General features: G+C 41.3%; 1 protein-coding gene across 1 annotated transcript in view; it reads left to right on the forward strand.

The window, feature by feature from the left end:
• Positions 1-2,189: 2,189 nt before the first annotated feature.
• Positions 2,190-20,594, forward strand: part of LOC118780562 (probable phospholipid-transporting ATPase IIA) — a 51,102-nt gene continuing 32,697 nt past the window's right edge. Inside the window, exons 1-8 of the mRNA XM_036533134.1 lie at positions 2,190-2,394; positions 6,039-6,183; positions 9,650-9,763; positions 11,765-11,873; positions 15,260-15,318; positions 17,351-17,402; positions 19,196-19,290; positions 19,923-20,003. Of these exons, the coding sequence (XP_036389027.1) occupies positions 2,327-2,394; positions 6,039-6,183; positions 9,650-9,763; positions 11,765-11,873; positions 15,260-15,318; positions 17,351-17,402; positions 19,196-19,290; positions 19,923-20,003 (723 nt within the window). The 5' untranslated portion in view covers positions 2,190-2,326. The remainder of the gene's footprint in view (positions 2,395-6,038; positions 6,184-9,649; positions 9,764-11,764; positions 11,874-15,259; positions 15,319-17,350; positions 17,403-19,195; positions 19,291-19,922; positions 20,004-20,594) is intronic.

Below are 20,594 nucleotides of genomic sequence, written 5' to 3' on the forward strand. Positions count from 1 at the left end.
GCTAAGAGCCATTTTGCTTCACAGATGGCACTGGCTAGCCAATGACCCTGCCCCTCCAAGAGAGGATTTACCCAGACCCACCTTGAACAATGGTTAGTGAGAGTAAAGAATATCATCCTGTGGTAACAAAGTCTCATACATGTATGTCTTTTATGGTGCGATTTGAGCTGAGACTCCCATTATTGCCATTATATTATTTGATGAAATCTAGATCAATAGTTACGACTACAGGAAACTGTATATATCTTAGGTTTAAGAATAATATTTTACAGTCACACTTCTTGATTCAACCCATACTTATCATCCTCCTTATTCATTACATTAACTAAGTGAGCTAGAGAGGTTAGAGAATGTGTTCCCAGTAGAAGGCTTCTTTATGTTCTCAATAGAAAAAAAAAAAAAAAAAAAAAAAGATTTTTAAAATAGCCCAAAGTCTAGTAACCAGGTTCAACTTTGTGTTGGGAAAAGCTAACTGAGAATATCTGAATTTTAGTTTTGTTGTTGTTGTTGTTACTTTCATTTGAATATTCTTCACTGAGCCATGTTGACCAAATCTTACAATAAATGGCCAGATTGGATTTGTGAAGTGAAGTATTTTTCCCCCAGCTACATTCCTCTACATTCGCAATATTGGGAAGTTTTAAAGTAAGAGGATTCAACAATGTATGGCCTTGGAGGTCTCCAAGTTTAAACCACTTACCCTATCTAAATCACTAAAAAATCCCAGAACTGGGGAGAAAAGCTAAACTGGATCACTCCAGATGATGACTGATTGAATCAGGTGATTAAGGCCTACCTAAAATACAGGCCTGCAGTTTGTTGCCCACCAGTAGCTGTGCCTCAAAGAGAAGGTTACAACATGAGCAAAACAAAAAAGTCAAACCATATCATGACTAACTTTACAGTGCTTACATTAATCCTGAACAGAGCAAGCTATCTCCCTCTGCTCTTACCAAATATAGTCAGTTTGGTGTGACATATACCTTTCAATACAGCACATAGCACTGCATGTTTTAGCTGTAGCAGGATAACAATCCTCAGCCTTTTGCTTAGTGCTGTATACATGTCAAGACATGGAATTCTACACACATTTTCATATGATTTGATTTCTGGGATGTAACAATTGCCTTAATCTATTTATTAAAATAAAATAAAATAAAATCTATTTATTATTATATTTATTTATTATTATTACTTTAAGAACATAGACTGTACCAATGAAGCATTGTCTTTTGCTCCTTTTAAACTTTTTTTATTAGTGAACAGAAGAAATTTTGGAAAACACCCAACAAACATTTTCCCCATTTTGTGTTTTTCCAAACATGGAGTTAATTTTTTTTTTTTTTGAAAGGCACAGTATAATGTTAACATACACAAAATTGCTGTATGTAATGCATCTTGCCATCAAAGTCCATGATTGCTGCATTTAAATCTGTTGCACTGTTCAGTCAAATGTTGATATTTCTGGGTTTTGTACTTGTCTGTTTTTATATGTGTGACCTTCATCCTTCATTCCTTAATTAATGCATGCATGAAGTTATCACTGAGCTCAGCATCTTCCACTCTTACTGTGCCTTCCTCTCAGCCCAAAAGACTCACACATGGGAAAAAAATGATAGGTCAAACTGTCACCCACAGGATGCTCCTCTGCAAAGCACTAGGGTCGACCGCATTGTCCATGACTGACTGTTATGGATTTTGACTACAAAATGAATTGTAAATTGTAGGTGTCTATTCTGCAATTGTATTTTACATTGAATGTCGTGCATAAAGTGTTTCTTCCATCTCCTTTCCCCTCAGCAAAACACTACTTGAAATCAGTCACACCCTCTCTGCTAATTGTCTGCTGTTATTGTTATTCTCTTCACCTAAACTGAACTAGTTCCCCTTTTTAATAGCTCATATGCCATGTACCAAATGACACCACCATGTTTTTAACCTTATTGTAATATTACTAATGGTGACAGAAATATTGTACTTGATAGTTATAATAATAATAATAATAATAATTATTATTATTATTATTATTATTTGTTACGGTAGGCAATACAAAACCTCATCTAATCTGTCAATAAGTGACTACATATAACAATAATACTATATATTTTTCTCACTCCCTCTCTCTTTTTCTTCGGCTTCCTTTCAACCTGTTACTGTTATTCCCACATTTCTGTCGTTCCGGATCTGACTGGACGAACGTGGGCTGATTGAGTCAAGCGAGAGTCGCCGAGCCAAGCCTGTCCCTTTTAGACCAACAAACAGAGCCTCCGCCCAGCACCGAGAACAGGCGAGAGGAATTTCACCCGCATAAACGGGGGCTGCAGGAATGACGGATAATATTCCACTCCAGCCCGTGAGACACAAAAAAAGACACGACAATAAAAACAAAAACGGGTAAGAACGCGGACAGGGTTTTTGTGATCCCCTGTTGTGTGTCATGTTCATCACAGCTTAATTTGTACGGTTGATATGTAGCTAGCTGGCGCGCTAGCTAGCTAGCCAGTGTAGCTTGCTAGCTGTATGTCAACAAGAATGAATGCATGAGTGTGGAGACGATGTCTTCATTTTGTCATTCCCTTGTACCACTGATGTAACTTGTCACCAGTGTATACCAACCTTATATATTCGTATTTTGAATGTAGACAGTTGGTTAGGTGGATAGCGACCAACATTTACGCATTATCAAGATTTTTTTACAATCGCCTACTCCCTAGCTTGCTAGCCACTTTTTACGGATGGTGCTTGGCAGACTTCAGTTTTCAGCGGGCTAGCTAGGTAGCTAGCGTGCTAGCAAAGCTAAGGATATCCTTGTTCCGGGTCCAGGCAATGCAGGTTAGAAATACCATTATCCATTATGCACTATCAAACGTTTTTAGCTAGTTCAACATTAATAGGCTGGGAAAGGGACGATCTGTCCTATTCAGAATGTGCCCACCCAGCTAGCTTGCTCAGTATTCTTTGTTTTAACAGGACAGAACCAAATAGGCCCTTGGCTTATTCAGCGAAAGCATCAATTTGTATAACAAATTAGATAATTTATTCGCCTCTGTGGCCAGGATTCAGTATTCGTTTTAGCCGTCGGCATCATATTTAATATCGCCCAATTTTAATGTAGTTAGCCTGTGCTATTTTAAGCAATCTTTAAAAAAAAATAAAGATACCAAAACAGCTTGCTTTTTGCCCCTTTCACCTGTACAATGACGCAGTACAGGTTCTGAAACGTGGAATCAAATGATGACAGGGCTGTCCATGTCGAACAGGGCTGGCTCCAGAGCTACTACTGAAGGAGAAACAGGGTGGGGGCAAGTTGATCACGATGGTGCTGGACCTGTCGCTGTTAGGATCCCTCTTTACCTTTGTTGGCTATTGTTTTGCAGAATAATATGGCGAGTTGTCATTATTTTCTCAAAAAAAAATAAAATAAATAAATAACAATCACGTTCAGCACAGGTATGCATTAGGTGCCTGCGTAATTAGCCTCAACACATGTCAACGGTATGTGTTGAGGCTAATTGATAAAACTGATAACCTTACACAGAGGTAGGTGTCTATTCTGCATAAACATCTCCATTTTCAGGTCGAGCTCGCAACTGCGCTAGGAAGGCCCACAGCTTGAATTCTTCATTTTATTAATTGCGTGCAGTAGAGTCAATTTTGTCTGCACTATTCAATCACATTTAAGAACACATCATTTCAAATAACGTCATGATTTATGTTTGGAAGTGATTGTAAAATCATAGGAAAGCGCCAAGTAATAAGAAGTTCACTGCTGACACCTGCTTAAACGTTTATGTAATGTATTAAATGCATTGTGTTTTATAATATTTTTGACGTTTTATAATATTTTTGATATTTGTGAATATTTATACAGGCCATGTGGCTGGAACATTGATAAATTTGTTGTTGTTTTTAACGACCACATGTCATTTATAACACAGTCTTTTTTCACTGTGTTAAGATCTCCATTTGTAAACTAGTTGTTGCTTCCCTGACAACAAACCCATGTCTGTATAGTGAATTATTAAACAAAATCAATCCGTGTGTGGTAGGGGATACATTCTTTGGCTCCTAATTGGACCATGTCTGATAACACATTTCCATTGATAAGAAGTGCATTATGTTTGATTGATGCTTTGGCATTTGACAAGAAATGAAACCCTGAATAGTTTCACAGCCATTTTGATTGGCCAAGACCACTGACAGCTGCAGTCGATTAAAGACACCGGCTTTTTTTTTATAAAATAACACTTTCTAAAATTTTATTTTGCAACTACGTGCAACTATGTGTACATGTGAACTGTATTAACCGCAGCACATCTAACCGTGGAAAATGTTAACATGTATGCCTTGGAAAAATCTTCTGGTGTTCAATATAAATGAGACCCTTGTGTGGTGGTGGTATCTGCTATTTGCAAGGATAATTCCATATCTGTTATGGGTTAGGCCCATGGTCTTGAAGATCAAGGGCTTTCTGTATGAAATTCATTCTGTATGAAACCAGCAATTTCAGCTGGCAGGGGGACCACAATGGAAACATGTCTATCTTGTTGGAATTTTAAGGGAAGGGCTGACCTATCTTGGTCACCATGCTGATAATATTATTTTTGCTTATTGATTTGTTTGTTTGGCAAACACTGTGGTCCAGACAAGCTTGCAAAGCTGCTGTGGTGTGATACAGGCTAATTACATGCATGTCACAGCAAAAACAGCAACAACACATGCAGCCATGAGTAGCCAGAATCACACAGAAAAGGGTACAAACAGATAAAGTGGAAAACATAATAAAAAAATGAAACATCACCTAAAATCAAAATGTTATACAACATGGACCGTTTGTCTGACTTTTTTTCAGATTGCTTATTCATGACAGTTCGGTCTGAATGACAGTCATCCAGGGCACTAGTTAAATGGAGGCCTGTCAGTCTAAACTGCCACAAGTTTTCTTTTTGATAGATAGACAGATAGATAGACAACAGGCAATGAAATAATAACTGTCTGTCATAGAAATGTGTTCTGTGTCGTGCAACTTTCCATTCCAAAATGACAAAGATAAAAAGTTTTAACCAATAAGCATGTAAGAATATTAAAAATTTGTGGTTGGTTGCATTATGGATTAAGCATATTTAAACTCTTCAATAGACAAGAGTGATCTAAGACTAATTTTAAAACATTGGTACAAACTGAATAAATGAATGTCTTAAATGTTCACAGTTGCATTGAAGTTAACAAGTATTCTGCATTCAGTAAAATAGAATTTGGAGAATGTTTACTGTTACTAAAGCCACTTTTTTATTATGTTTCATTGGCGTTTGAGCTCATTTGGTGTTAGAAACAAAAATGTAAAATTTGTTTGAATTTGTTATTCAAAGAACATGGGGAAATGTGGCCAACTAAAATTACATCCAGAGTTTTCTTGCTCCCCTGACACAGTTGTTTATCACGTAAACTGGAAGAAAAATAAAACCAACATTTTCATTCTCACACGTTTATTGCAAAGGGCATTTTTTACACATATTAATAAATGGTAAAATATTAAAAATTATTTCAGAAGTTCAGTTTGGGAGTCCAGCATTGTGAACACAAAATGATGCCTGTGACTTCATAAAAGTATAATTTAATTTGCAGCTTTAGCACACCACGCCTGGTTACTTGGCCTAGTTGTGCAAATGACAAACGTGTTTGTTTGAGCAAGGTGTGCAAAGGTTGCAGTCAGTGGATAAGTGAATATTTACAGGGAGGTAAATTCAAAAATAAACACACACACGCACCTGCACACATATTTATACATGCAAAAATACTAGCCATTGACTATTTATCAGTGGATTTTTGTTTCTTCCCATGGTAAGAGTTTGCTGAATGAAATATAATAGTTTGCTGTGCCAGCCTCCAGTAGCCCCCAATGCAGGGTCAGTCCTTAGCGTTCTCCTCCTAGAAGTGGCTGGGTGTGATGTTTGAACTGTACCAGAGCCACAGAGGAAGGGGGAGCAGGCCGAGTGCTGGTGACGTGGGGTCTCATCCTGCTGTTTTGGGGTTTGCAGATGCTGCCCGTGGTCGAGATGCTGCGGCATGGGCGACTTCCGCCCGCGCACCGTGTGGCTGGGCCACCCGGAGAAGCGCGAGCAGCGCTACCCGAGGAATGTCATCAACAACCAGAAGTACAACTTCTTCACCTTCCTCCCCGGGGTGAGTCTCCCACAGGGTGCGCCTCCGCATGCCCGAACGCTCCACCTCGCCCGCCCCTCTCGCCCACATCACCCAGCGCTGCCTTGCGTAGTGTGGCATGGCAATCAGGGAACCTGATTTGGAACCTGAATTTACCAGTATGGTGTAGTAATGCTAACGAGCAGGGCCTGTAAAACAGAGATTGCCAGTTCAGTTCCCAGGTGGGTTGCTGTTATTGTATCCCTGGGCAAGGTGCTTACCCTGAATTGCAGTAAATATCCAGCTGTATAACTGAGTAACAGCTAAAAATTGTAAGTAGTATCTAAAATCACAAATATATTGGCTGCCTGTCTAATGAGTTTGATAATGTGGTCAGCATTTATTCTTAAATGGAAACAGAACTGAAGTCCTACACCTCAACCCCCCACCCAAGCATGACCTTTTGTCACTCGTATGCACAATTATATATGTGGAAGTTTATTTCAGGGTTGTATGTAATTGGGTATGTGGATGTTTACTTGCGCTGTCTATCGTGTCAATCTAGGCACGCACTTATGGTCTTAGTGCTATATTTGGTACTGATGCTTGTTCATGTGTGGTTAGGGGTGTCCAACTTTTCGTGTCACTTTATTAGATGCACTGTGTAAGTCACTCTGGATACGAGCATCTGTTAAACGACAATGATGTAATGTGTAATAATGTAATTAGGGCTGCCCCCGACCAAAAATTTTCCTAGTCGACTAGTAGTCGTTAGTTGAAATTCAATAATTGTTATTGTAGAGGGGCGAAAGAAACAACTGTTACAATCGTCCCGACAATGACTCCTGACAGTTAAACCTGACTTGCTTCTAAACTGAGAAACTCTGACATGGCAAACTTCAGGATGTGTTCAAGTACTAATTAATCTGTCAAATGATCATGGCTATGACACATGAAACAACAGACACAACTTGTCATTCAAAAAAAAATTACCGCTTGAGTGAATTTACTTTCCGTGATCGAAAACAGCTTCTCGGGTATAATTCTGCAAAACTATGATGTATCCACACAATTTTTCAGGGGTTTTGGTAAGTGTTGCATGCTGTACATGCTGACGCAGTCAGGCATATCAGACTTGTATGGGCTCGGAGAAAATCGCCGTGTTACTTTCACCCCGTGTTAGTTTTGTATCGGCTCTCCCCTACGTGTTTCAGATGATAAGTCATGTTTGAGGTCGACGAATGATAGGTGAATCTTTGCATGCAGAGTTTGCATGTCACCTTGGGTTCATCCTTTACACACTCAAAATGATCCCACACTTTGGGTGATTTCCTGTCCGACATAGTCTAATAACTTTTTAACGACAAGGTGCAGCTCCTGAATGGAGTTTGAAGGTTTTTTTTCTGCGACTAACCGACTACTGAAAACTTGGTAGACTAAGACTCTTCTCATCGACTAACGTTTAGTCGACTATTAGGGCGCAGCCCTGAATGTAATCTAATATATAATATACAATACAGTAATACGATGCAATAATAATATCATACCATTAATGTAGTACGCAATAATGTAATAATGTAAAAAATTTAATGACGAGAACAGGCCACTCAGTCAAAACAGACTTATCAGTCTGCCTGTTCTCTACAGTGTTCCTACCCACGCAGAAATGAAATATATTGTAATATACTGAAAAATATGTTGTTCAGCGCAAGAATACAGGTCTTGTTTGCTCTAAGGGTCTCCTCTATGAGCACTAGTAAGCTATTCGATGCCTTCATCAACTCTCAGAGTGAAAAAATACTTTGTAGTGTCAGTGTGAAATTTACCTTTAACTAATTTCCATCTTGTTTCACAGAAAAAAAAAACATCTTGAACATGAACACCCATCTTGATCTGGATACATATCCCAGCTTTTATCTGTTCCCCTGTGAACTCGCATGTCTGATATAGCCTGCATTTCTGTTTACAAAACAAACAAACGGGGCCTCTGGGTTTATGCCATTCACAGACATCGCCTCGGGGAGTTGGTGCTTGAGTAGCTTATGTAGACTGTGGGTGTGTCATGTGGATGAGAGGACGCAAACTCAGCACTGGGTGACGTGTCTTAAAATGACAGCACCAGGAGTGCTGCTCGTCTCCCTTTCAATGGGGAACAGCTCACTTAAAAGATCTCCGCGCTGGCTTTCCTTCTTGCAAGTCATTACCTGTTTCAGTGTAGAGAATGCAGTTCCCAGTGATCTGTTTTCATACATTTTTCAAAGCAGCTACTCATATTCTTTGTATGCTTCCAAATATTGAAATAAAGGGTCTTGTTTGTATATTAGCTTGCTTGCTAGAATCCAGATGGGTTTGCTTTGAAAAGCAAAACTTGGAGATTTAAGCAAATGCAGATGTATTTATTCAGTTAACCAAAGTGTTGTTTTGTTATCAGCTTTTGTGGCAGTGTGTTTTTTTTATTGCATTTTCAGATTGACTATTTTCATCTCCATGAATGCTTGCACCACTTTGGCCAAATGGCGGCAAACACTATATGCAGCAATATTAGAGAACTGGAAAAATGCATCCGCTCCATCTGTTGCCGTCTCATAGCATGGTGCTAATGAAATTCAGTAGGAGGATAGCAGAGAGCAGCGTGACTGTGAAGTCAGTCTGTTTACCCCTCTTTTGTGGGTGGCTTAGTACAACCCTAAGAACGAGCATCACTGACGTCTGTGTGAACACACAGACACATCTAAAGATAGTAAAAGTTGGTAGCAGCTGGGCTGCAACAGAAAAAACCAACGGCTTAGAATGTGTATGGAAAAAAAAAAAAAGAAAAATAACAGTTATTCCGCTCCTCTAGGTTCAGAAAGCTGGTGTTTGATTGGCTTGTGGTAGCTGTCCTGGCTTAAACCTTTGTTTTAGAAGTGACTACACACATTCCAGAAGAAGAGACCTGAAGATGAAGGCAGGGATTTAGGCTGTGACAAATGTCCAGATCTCTTCACCAAAGTCTTTCATACTTTAAAGGTGGTGCTTAAAAGCTTTCAGATTGTTTTTGATGAAGGGCACTATTCACAGTTCATGTGTAGAGTGCCATAAATACACACTCATTTGAGGAGACTGGCTATTTAATGGATTGGAATTTTAGATGTTTGTTCTGGTGTTGTACTCAGCTGTACCTACTTGAACCTAAACGCATGTCTTCATTGAGAACTCTTCATACTCTGATTTTTAAGTACTGAATTTAATTCACTCCTGAATGAGTGTATATATGTTTTCCATATCGCCAAGCTGCTCAAAGCCTTCTTGGCATTATTTCTGCTAATTCACATCCATTTTCCAATGCCTCAGAACAAGTAATGACAAACTATTGCCATGGCGGTGTGTACGTGCGGTGGGCGGCTGTACCAGGAACAGTCATGAGCAGTAACACTGGTGTAAGACTCGCTGTTTTGACTCATGGTTCATTGCCTTTGTGGGTGTTTTGCTTTTGAATGTTAACCCATCCTCTGTTTTGTGTTGCCAGGTGCTGTTTAATCAGTTCAAGTACTTCTTCAACCTGTACTTTCTGCTCCTGGCCTGCTCCCAGTTTGTGCCAGAGCTCAGGCTTGGAGCCCTCTACACCTATTGGGTTCCCTTGGTAAGTCACCTGGCCTGACTTAACACCTCACCTACAAATGCACACGTTAGGTGTTAACCTCTGGGTTTTTCCCTCTAGCAGGCCTCGCTGACCTTGCGCTGTCTTTGCAACCAGTAATGCCAATAGTGTCTGTCCTACACTGGATTGCATATGATACACTTTCCTGCTGATTTACACCCTCACGCTGTATCCTAACCTCTGTGAATCCTCTGTCCAACATCAAAGCACTTGCAGATGAAGACGAATGTGAAAAGGTTCAAATGACTGCATGAATTAAGATGACATTTGTCAGGTGTGAAACAGCAGTGGGAAAGTCTGATGCAGGGGAAACTCCCAAAATAAAAACTACATCCTTGCTGGGGAAAGGGAACATTTATAACTGATTGTGTGTGATAGTCAACTAAAAGTGGAACAATGCATAATGCATTCAATAAATTAAACTTCTGTTTATTTGGATTCAGTTTGTAGAGTCGACTCACTTGTCTCAGTAGACCAGTATTACTTAATTGATCTGGATGGTGTTGGAGAACATCAGTGAACCCCCTTTACTTCTCGTGAACCAACCAGTAGTCCGGCACTTCATTTTTAATAAATTTTTCTTTGCCACAGACTAGGGCTGTGACGATAACCTCATTACTGCAATACCGCGGTCACGTGATGTCTACCTCGGGGTTGAGCTCATCACCGCAAAATCTTTTTTTTTTTTTTTTGTATTTCTTTTTTTTTGCTGGTGAAAGTTACAGGATTGCGTGGTGTGTGATATGAAATATAAACACAATAATCATTGTTTAGTTATCATCATTGACTGTCTTCCACCCTATGTTCAAGGGCTTCTGGAGAAACAAAAGTTTTCGCTTGCTGGTTACTTCAGCTTCGCGCGCGAGGGGGAGGGACAGCCCATTAAACATATGGGGGGTTTCTTTTGTGTGTGTCCGATTATTATTAATTATTTCTAGGCTTAAGTACTTGTGATACCTACAGATAACGTTCAGTTGAATATATACACATAATACACTGACATAAAAGGCAGAAGCATAACATAACCCGGAAGTGCTTATAGCGGTAATGCCCATACAGTTGACGCTAGCTGGTTGACATTATTCGATGGCCACGAAGATAGTTCCTAAGCCAAATGTTATGACACCAATTTAGGCACATTTTGGCTTTGAGCCAGACGACAAGGGGCAGCTGGCAAATTTGGACGAGGCAATATGCCACATTTGTAGGAAAAAAGTATCCGTCTCACGAGGAAATATGTCTAATCTAAGATCACATTTTAGAGTTAACCATCCTGCAGCATTTGCAATACTGTCACTCCATTGAGATCCTTATTTAAACTGGACAAAGTGAACAGGTTGGTTTTCCTGGCAAGAAACATGAAGACCAAAAAAATAAACCAGCAGGATATGCCAATTCACTTTAGCGGCCCAGTGAGTAGTTGTACAACGAACACTTATTGACTCATAAGCTAGCCTACTTACCGACAGTTACTTATATATATGTTCCCTTTTTATGTTGCACTTTGAAAAAGCCAAATGAGGCTATAGCCTAATTATTATTATTATTATTATTATTATTATTATTATTATTATTATAGCTGTAATTTTGACTAAAGCATATCTTTTTCTGTTTGAAGACTGTTTTATTACTTATCCATGTTCATTTACAAGCTGCATGTGTTCTTGACCTTTAGTTTAGTTTTTGAAGAGACCATTTTTTTGGGGGGGGGGGGGGGGGGGGGCATTGGCGCTAAACCGCCAAACTGCAGGGATACGTTGCTTTATCACCACAGTTAGAAAAAATCCATACCATCACAGCCCTACCACAGACCATCAGAAAGGAATTTAAAGGGATAGACTGGCTGCCTTTCACAAATGGATTGCGGCTCTTGTACTGTAAAGACCGTAATAAAGAGACATGGCTTTGGAATGTCAGATTCCTTTTCCCATGGCTGTGAAGTCTTTGCAGATCATTCACTCTCTCTCTCTGCTTGACGTCCAGGGTTTTGTTCTGATCATCACTATCATGCGGGAGGCGGTTGAAGAGATGCGATGTTTTCTTCGGGACAAGGAGGTGAACTCGCAGATCTACAGCAAGCTTTCAACCAGAGGTGAGAGTTCATTTTTAAAGAGGAGAAGTCTTGAGTGCTTTACTATACTATGGCAACTGGAAAAAGTTGTATAGTTGTATAGTGCCATATAGTTATTTCTTTCTGTGTTTCTTTTTTACCCTTAACTTTTGGAATCGCTCTGTGTATCAGGCATTTTCTCTCCATGACATCTGCAACATCTTCACACAGCAGCACTGAGGTGTAGTGAATGCAGTTCTTCAATATACACACAGACCAACCATACCATCGCCTGTCTTTCACACTACAAATTGTACAATGCACCAGAAGAGCAAACCCCAGACGGAGGATAGGTCCATCTGCCTGATATCATCTTAGTGACTCATAGGCACCTGACAAACTGCAGGGTGCTGACACAGGTGCGAGAAAGGAACCCTGGCTGATGAAACCCACCCTTTCTGGGCAGAACAAAGCCAGTGTTATTGCTCCTGACTCATTTTATTATGCAATTGTATCTGTATAGCTTTATATAGTTAGGTCCTGATCCTGAAAGTGTCATAATGTGTGGTGCAATCAGTCTGTTCACAGAGCAGAAAGCTCTTAAAAATTAGTAATGTAGTGTCACGTTTTCCTCCTTTTTCCTACTTTATCCTAGTGAACACGACATACTATATTTCTATGTGAAGCAGAAAGTATGTTAGGCATTACAAATCTACCTCTGGTCCATTATTGATTTGTAAGGACCTTGGCCTCAATTGAATTGGCACTGTACATCAAATCAACTCATTACAGACAAAACATGACTGTTCTGCAGTTTGAAATGAACGATTTGCAGTCTTTTTCCTGTAATCATTTGAAAAAGTGGGGCTTTCTCATAATGAGTAAACAGGGAAGGGGTTTCAGGTCATGGTAGGGGGTCCTGGGAGCTGAAGGAGGTGGGGAGGTGGGGCGCTTGGTGGGTATTTTGGTTAATTTGAAGCAGGAACGTAAAAGTGTATCATTTGAGTGCTGGAAATGTTGTGCTGCCAGCAATAAAAAAGGAAAAAAGTTGCTGACCTTTTGTGGTTGCCATCAATTTTCTCCCTTTGAACTGGCAGCTTGCTTTGCACATAAACGCAGATCCCGGGAGCCCTCGTCCATGCAGATCCTGGGCCTGGAGCTTGGCCTATCCAAAATGCCACCATATCCAAGTCAAAGGGACAATGCTGTGCAACAGTGGCGTTTAATCTAACTACTCGCAGTGTGCTTTGACCTTAACATTTAGTTAGGAACCTAAGTGAATGTTACACTTCTTTCTTTTTCCACACACATTTCGTATTGCGCTCACCCACCAGGAAAGTCAACACATTGTGGTAACATTCAAAAGAAAAGTGATGTTCGCTTCAGGTTTTTTTTTGCGCAATGCTAAGAACAAAAATCCTTTGTGGTTAGATTGAACAAAGCCCTGTTTTCTATCCGGCAGCGTTCCAAGGCATGGTGTGTGAAGAGTAGGCAGCAAAATAGCAAGATAGGCTTTCCTTATATCTTTATGTGTTATGTCTTGTGAAAGTTTGAGAGTGATTTTTCATGTCTGTATGTTTTTCATTAATTGAAGTGTATAATGTGAATACCCTGAGTTTGTGGTATTCATTTTTGTTGTGTTGGCAGTATTCATTTTTATTTTGAAATTTTAGTCTTGTTTATGTTTTGTGTAGTTAGGATATATATTTCAGGAAAAGTTCACCAGATTATCCACAAACAGAACCTCATGGTTTTGGACACTGGTTTTGGAATCAAAATGTATCCCCATTAGCATAATGATTTGTGCTGTGGTCAAAAAGAAAGCAAGTCTAGAGTTAAGTACCCTTCTAAGTAAATAAGCAGCAAAACTGAGTGTAAAAAGAGCAAAATTTACTCCAGTAAACGATCTGTTTACACTAGCTTCGATGCATGGAATTTGACCTCAGAAGTCATGGCCCGGGGAAAATGTAGGAAATCAGTACTGAGGCTGACGAAAGCCGGGTTACTCTCAGACATTGTTGAACTCCTCCAATCAGAATGTGAGTTTAAACATTACAGTAAACTCCTAAATGTTTTTTCTAAGGAGCACTGCTTGCTTTATGTATAAAGGCTACAGTCTGCAAAGCAGATTCTCCATTGTACTGTTTTATTGGAAAGGTACCAGTGAACTCAGTGCCCCGTGATATTAACGTGCCTTAATTCTTTACATATGCAAAAAGCCAGAGGTCACAGCAGAGGTCAAAGGTCAGCACTCTGCTCCACACAAGGTCTCCTGTTCTTTCTGAATGGGCTTCAAGGAATGTCTCTGAGCCCTATCCCTGCAAGAAACCACTGCTCAGAACTGAGCAAGAAGTGAAAACGGGTAGAGCTGCAAATGGCACGGGTCTTCGGAGGGCAGCCTGGGCCAGTGTGGTGAAAGGTTACCCATTGGCTGTTTCTGTAAGAACAGGGGAGCCTGAAAAGCAAGTTTTTTGGCAGGGGTCTGGGGGTTCAAGAACTGGTGCCAGGCAGTTTCTTGGCTGTAAATCCCTCTAATCCATCCTCCGTCTGGGCCTTCACAAAGCATACATGCATAGCTCAGGTTTGGGAAAGGTTTTGCTTTGCTTTACTGGCATTTTATGCTTTCACGTTAAAAAAATATATAGGAGGGTCAAATTGAATAAATAAGGCAACAAATTGAGGGTCTCTTGCCTCACAGGTCACATGGGGGTTTGATGTCATAAAATGTTATTTTAATGTTATTATAACGTTACCCTATGATTATATAGTAGAAGTATGACACAAGTTTTCTGAAAATATATCCCAAGGTTTAGTGTAATTGGATGCATCAGTTACACATCAAGGTAGTGACTCCTGTAAGGCAGATTTCAGAATGTTTGGTGGGTACTGCTAAACACTTCGCTCCCTGGGATTTACCCTTGTATCTAGGTAGTGTTTACTGACTGAATGCTGAAATATGCTCTCAGTGTGCCAGCCGCCTCCAGTGACTGCACTGCAATTCTCACTTCCTGTCTGAGCGCTCCCAATAAATACAATGGAATTCAGTTGAAAGAGATTGATCTCTCTCGCTCTGTGTGAACGAGAGCTGTGGAAGCTTTATGATTTCCACAGCTGAAAACAAGTATGTCACATACCCACAGATTTGCCTTTGTAAGATGTGTTTCTTTTTCAGTTAGTGTTTTCATCTAACACTGAATTACTTGCCTTTTTTCTCACATCATCAAATAGTGAGTCTTACTCTCTCCCCTTTTTCATCTATGCCACAAGTGTCAGGGGCATAGAAGTCTCAGTGAATGGGTACACATTTCATTCTCTTGTGGTCAGTTAAAAAGTTTTACGTGTTTCTTTCTTTTTATTCCTTCTGAATGCCAGCTTTTCGTTTTTCATGTAACCTTGGCACAATCGGTTTCTTTTCTCCTTCTCCGCAGGGACAGTGAAAGTGAAAAGCAGCGGAATTCAAGTGGGGGACCTTATCATCGTTGAAAAGGTTTGCACTTTTATTCTGTAAGTGGGTGTGAGAGCGCCTCAGATGTGCTTCCTGACCAATCGTCTCACGTGTAGCATCAGACAGTACGCGCTCACGCTGAAAGGCGGTGTTGTGCAGTGCTGCCTCGTAGGGCCTCTTTAGCTGTGTGCCTGGACGCACCAACTTTTGGACTAGTGAAAGATGGGTTGGGCCGAGCTCAGACCTCAGCTTTTACAAGTGGAACAATACTTTTAAAAAGTCCTTTTAAATATAGTTTTCCTTCTGGCTTGGCCTTTGTAGTTCACTATACCTGTGGTTCTGTTGTCTTCCTCCATGGTGGAGACAGGCCACAGTGGAAGTAATGGGCCATTCATCATTTTGCGTCTCAAAGTTAATACTGTTCATACTTTTGTAGAATTTCATTTAATTTCCCTTATTTTTTGGTCCTTCTAGGGAAGGTTGTTTTTTCCAGCCATAGCTTTTTGTGGGGAAATAAATTTGCATGTCTGTTGGAATTATATGCTTTGCTGTGTGGGCTTTTATGACACACTTTGTCAGACTTTTAAAGGTGTATTTAAAGGTGTACCTTTGGTTCAGGAAAATGACTAAGCTTTCCAAAAGAATCGCAGTTTACATGTACATAATTACATATACAATGTTTATGTAATTTCTGCTGGTCACGTCCTGACTTACAAAACAAAATAGATTTTGTAAAGGTGTAACTACTGAGGACTCTTACACCAATGCTGCATCTACTGGAAGCAATGTTGAGCACGTGTTTAAGTTTGGTCATGTTTAGCTTCAGTACCAGCACTTCTGAATTGAAATGTGGGAGGGGGGAGGTTAACCTTTGTTGACAGTGGCACAGAGATGTTTAGAAATACCTGTCAGTCAATGGGAAATACCTTAAGCCTTCATGTGGCCCTCAGGTCTTTATCTGTTGTTTGGCAATTGGTAATCCTGCATAATTCCTCTCTGGCATTTCTCGCTTTTGTTCAGCTGTTGCTGTCTCACTGCCTGGTTGAGGTGGGAGGTGGGGGGTGGAGGTGAGGGGGGGCGGGGTACCCCATGTAAAGTCTTGGCCCGTGAAATGCGAGAAGGGACGCAGCGGTCATCTTATCCAAACCCACCCCTCCTTCCCCCCTGCCTTTTTAGTGAAGCAGTCGGGTTAAGAAAGCGCGGAGGAGCTGACATAACTCTCACAGGAACACTGAAACTGATGCCAGTGAAATGTCACTGTGACTCAGTGAAAAAGCGAAAGGTTTCTGGATGTCACCCTCCCACCTCCAGAGAGAAATGAAACGACCGTGCTGCCTCCATAGCACCGCAGTGCATACTGTATTTAGGGCCTCATTTTTGAAATTTGAATACCTAGACTTATGCACAGAAAATCATTATGCAGAATAGTGGTGGCCAATTTCCCAGCTTTATTTTTGGCATGATGTATAGCTTTCCAGTGAGATTGTTGCAGATTCATTTGGCAGTGCAATGGGGCTGATAAAGGATGAGTTTTGAACCCTTTTAGCAAATTACTTTTAGAGGCCGAGTGCTCCATATTTGCAGCTAGCAAGATTGTCTGTGGCAGTGAATTAACTGGCTTGTGCTATATCGTGTCTGTCCTGGCTTTGTGACTGAAATCTATCTGGACATTATTATGGCATTTAAGATTAAGAACCTTAGTACTAAAGAGCATGACCGAGGTCGTGGATAGTTTTGGATTCTTAAATCCACGGACAGCCCAGCAAAAGCAAACCAGGTTGAAAACATCTGCCAGCTAGACTTTCTTTTGGACCCCGTCTGACAATAACTACAGAGGGGTTAATTCTGTATCATGGGTCAAACAGCGGGTACAGCCAGGCGCGGGTCCCATTAGGAGCAAGGCAGGCTGATATACAGGAAATCTTATTATTTTGACTGGCCCAGTGCAGGTAATGGGGCAAGATTAAGGCAAGGTCTGTTATACAGTTAACCTGAGGAAGGGGGGCGGAGGGCGGGAGACCAAGGGGGCCGAAAGCAGCCTATCTGGAGTCATGTTTTTCTTTCTTCTTCGTAGAACCAGCGTGTCCCAGCCGACATGATCTTCCTGCGCACCTCTGAAAGAAACGGTAAACATCTGCAATTCATTTTCCCCTCAACCCCCAAAACAGGATTGCAGGGGGGTGGGGTTGTGGTTGCATATTTAAAATCTGATGGGGTGAAGGGATTAGCCTAGAGGTGGGTCAGGACGTGTAACAGCGTCCAAACAGTAATTGAGTGCAGTAAGCTGTTAGAGAATTTGTCCCTTGTTCTCGCTTTGCCCCTTCGAGTGAACGTTAACTGAGGATAGAGGTTGGAAAGGGGTCCTGTAAATACAGCTTCAGGGAATGGGAAAGCCATAGTGTAGATTTATCACTCCCCATCTTCAGTCTGTGTGTAACTCTTCACTAAACGTTGAGAGAAGAGCTTTTTCTGCGCTCAAACATAAACAAGAAAACAGACATGCAAAACAGACCAAGAATCTAAACAGAAAGAATAACCAAATTCTAACCAAATTAAAGGTGAGTCCGGGACACAAAGATGCTCAATCTGAATAAGCAAATAAAGAATTGAGCAAGGTGGGGGCAAGATAGGAAAACGCATTGACTATGCTTGCCTACAAATTGCCGCCAGGCAAATGATCGTTTCTGGAGACTGACGTTATAAGTTTGTAGAAATGTGGTTAACCAGGCAAAATCTGGGAACACCAGAAACATGATCCAATATATGTTAAATTTCCCGTAAAAGGAAAAAAAAAAGAACAGTTGATATTACGGGAAGGGGTACTTACTTTTGCACACAGACGGAGTCCATTAGTCATTTTGAGAGGTGTGGGCTGTGGAGGGCAACTTCTCCCCGACTTCACAAGCTTCCAGCAATATGACTGTGCAAATCGGGACTTGGTTCATCAGCATTACCTGATGATTACTTGATAGGACCCCTGTTCAGTAATAGTCTAGGTACCTTTTTAGTAAAATCACCTAAAGAGTTGCACTGGGACCAGGGTATTCATTACCAAGGAACAGGCTAGTTGTTTTACAGCATTTACTCCTCGAAAGCCCATGTGATGCCCACACTTTGGGCTCAAAAGATAACTCAGGAAGTTGGGTGTGACCCTGTAAGATCTATCAGCAGGCAGTAGGAAGGTCCCACAGGAAGAGGAAGCTTGTTGCTGCGTGTTTGGAGACTTTACACCCAGTTCCTGGGTTTTTAAGATAAGACGTTTAGGGTGTGGCCTTGATTCGCGGTTTTGGTTTGCACTGGCTGCCATTTCCACGCAAAAAACAAGGTGGTCATCATGAGGTAGCTGGATATGCAGCTACCAATGTCTGATAATGAAAGACCAGCCTCCCTTAGACAGGCAGAATACATACCTTTTCCACATTAAAAGTATCATGTGTGCAGTTTAGTTAAAGTGCCATCTTTATTTTCACATGCTGTGGATAGAGATGCTGTCTGCTTTTACAAAGATCTCCTTGTTCAATTTTGGATGTTGCATGCATAGTCCTCCACTCTGAATGAAGATGAGAACCAGGAACCAAATACAGTCACCCTGGGTAACAGTGCCCCCTGGAGGTCACTCTGAATTCCTATGTAATAACTGGTCATTCTAGTGCCTTGAAGAGCCTGTGGAGCCTTGCAGATTTTACTGTTGCGTTTCAGTTAGCCACTGATTTGCTCGTGAATCACCAGCGAGTTTGACTTCCTACTCAAATTATGACTTCATTCCCATCCTGGCCCTGGACACCGCATGACGCTCTTTGACTAAACTGGACACTGAGGGCCAGCCTGTCACCAGTGTGAAAGGTTTACCCTGCGGTCGCTGTCCTGTCTCGCTGCCCCGGCGTGTGACGTGACCTCGGTCGGCCTTCTCCCCTGGCAGGGTCCTGCTTCCTCCGGACCGACCAGCTGGACGGCGAGACGGACTGGAAACTGCGTCTGCCTGTGGCCTGCACCCAGAGGCTGCCCACTGCTGCGGTCAGCCTCCCTGACGTCCGCCTTCACTCCGGACACCGCACTCACAGAGGGAGAGGGCCAGCGGAGCACCAGGGTTTCGCGCAGGGACAAAGTCACTGTGTGTTGTCTGCGCACTGATTAGGCCAAGACAGTCCTGCGCAAGCCAGTCACAGTCAGGCATTTGGTTTCCTGTGTCTGTGTCAGTGCTTCTGTGTAAACAATCAACGTAATTGTTCAGCACACAAGTGCTTCAGTACAGAAACATGTACGCCCACTTTAATTCTGTTAATTCCATTTTAATTTAAAATTTATGTGAGAAATACATTTTTATTTAAAATGTGTACACTATTGGCATTGCAGTATTGGTATATTGCTGTATATTTCAGGCTTACATTAAGATGTTTTATTAGTACTTGCAATATATTCTTGGGCTGGACATATATCTCAATTGATTTCAATATATTTCATTTCCATATGGGTTAGCATGACACGCAGGGCTGGAAATACATGTAAATGTGTAAATATCATCACTCCACACAAACAGTGTTTCAAAAGTCGTTCTCCTTTTTCCCATCTTAATCAAAGCAGTCATGTAGAGAATGTCACTGGTCAGGGCCCTCTGACCCTATGCTTGTCCCTTGCCCCCCCTGCAGGACCTTCTCCAGATCCGCTCGTATGTGTACGCGGAGGAGCCGAACATCGACATCCACAACTTCATCGGGACTTTCACCCGGGTGAGTGCGGCGGGCAGGCTAGCAGGCGGCTTGGGGCTGCGGTATCCGGCGAACCTGCCCTGACTTTCAGAGACGTGCTGTGGTCGCACGCGTCGAAAAAGCTGAGCTTTGTGAAACGTTTTTTTCTTACAACATTAATGCTGTTAAGCAAGAGCAACAAAAAAAACACAATGTGGATCAGTAAACTGCTTGAATGGCGCTATAAGTTATAAGGCTGCCAGGGCTCTCTGTAGTCTTATCGTTATTATTCTCTCAGAAAGAGCAAGAGGTGCTTTTAAAAACATGGCAACAGCATTTCTTTTGGGAAATTCTATTTGGTTGTTGTTTACTAAAATGTCTGAAAGTCCAGCTATTTGCCTGATTTTTTTGGTCATGCTGTTCTTTCCATTCTTTGCTGTTAATTTATTGTAACAGGGTGTGGTCTTACATCTCAGGGAGCCAGGAACCAGTTTACCCATCACCTTGCTTAAATGTGTCACTTTGTCAACTGAGGGACACAGTGTACCGCAGTCAAACTGAATCAGGGCCCGTTTCCTGTTTCTTTAAGGCCACGATTTTTATTTCCCCACAGTCTGTACAACGTGTCCTTTG

The sequence above is a fragment of the Megalops cyprinoides genome, chromosome 7 (assembly GCF_013368585.1).
Source record: "Megalops cyprinoides isolate fMegCyp1 chromosome 7, fMegCyp1.pri, whole genome shotgun sequence".
NCBI lineage: Eukaryota > Metazoa > Chordata > Actinopteri > Elopiformes > Megalopidae > Megalops > Megalops cyprinoides.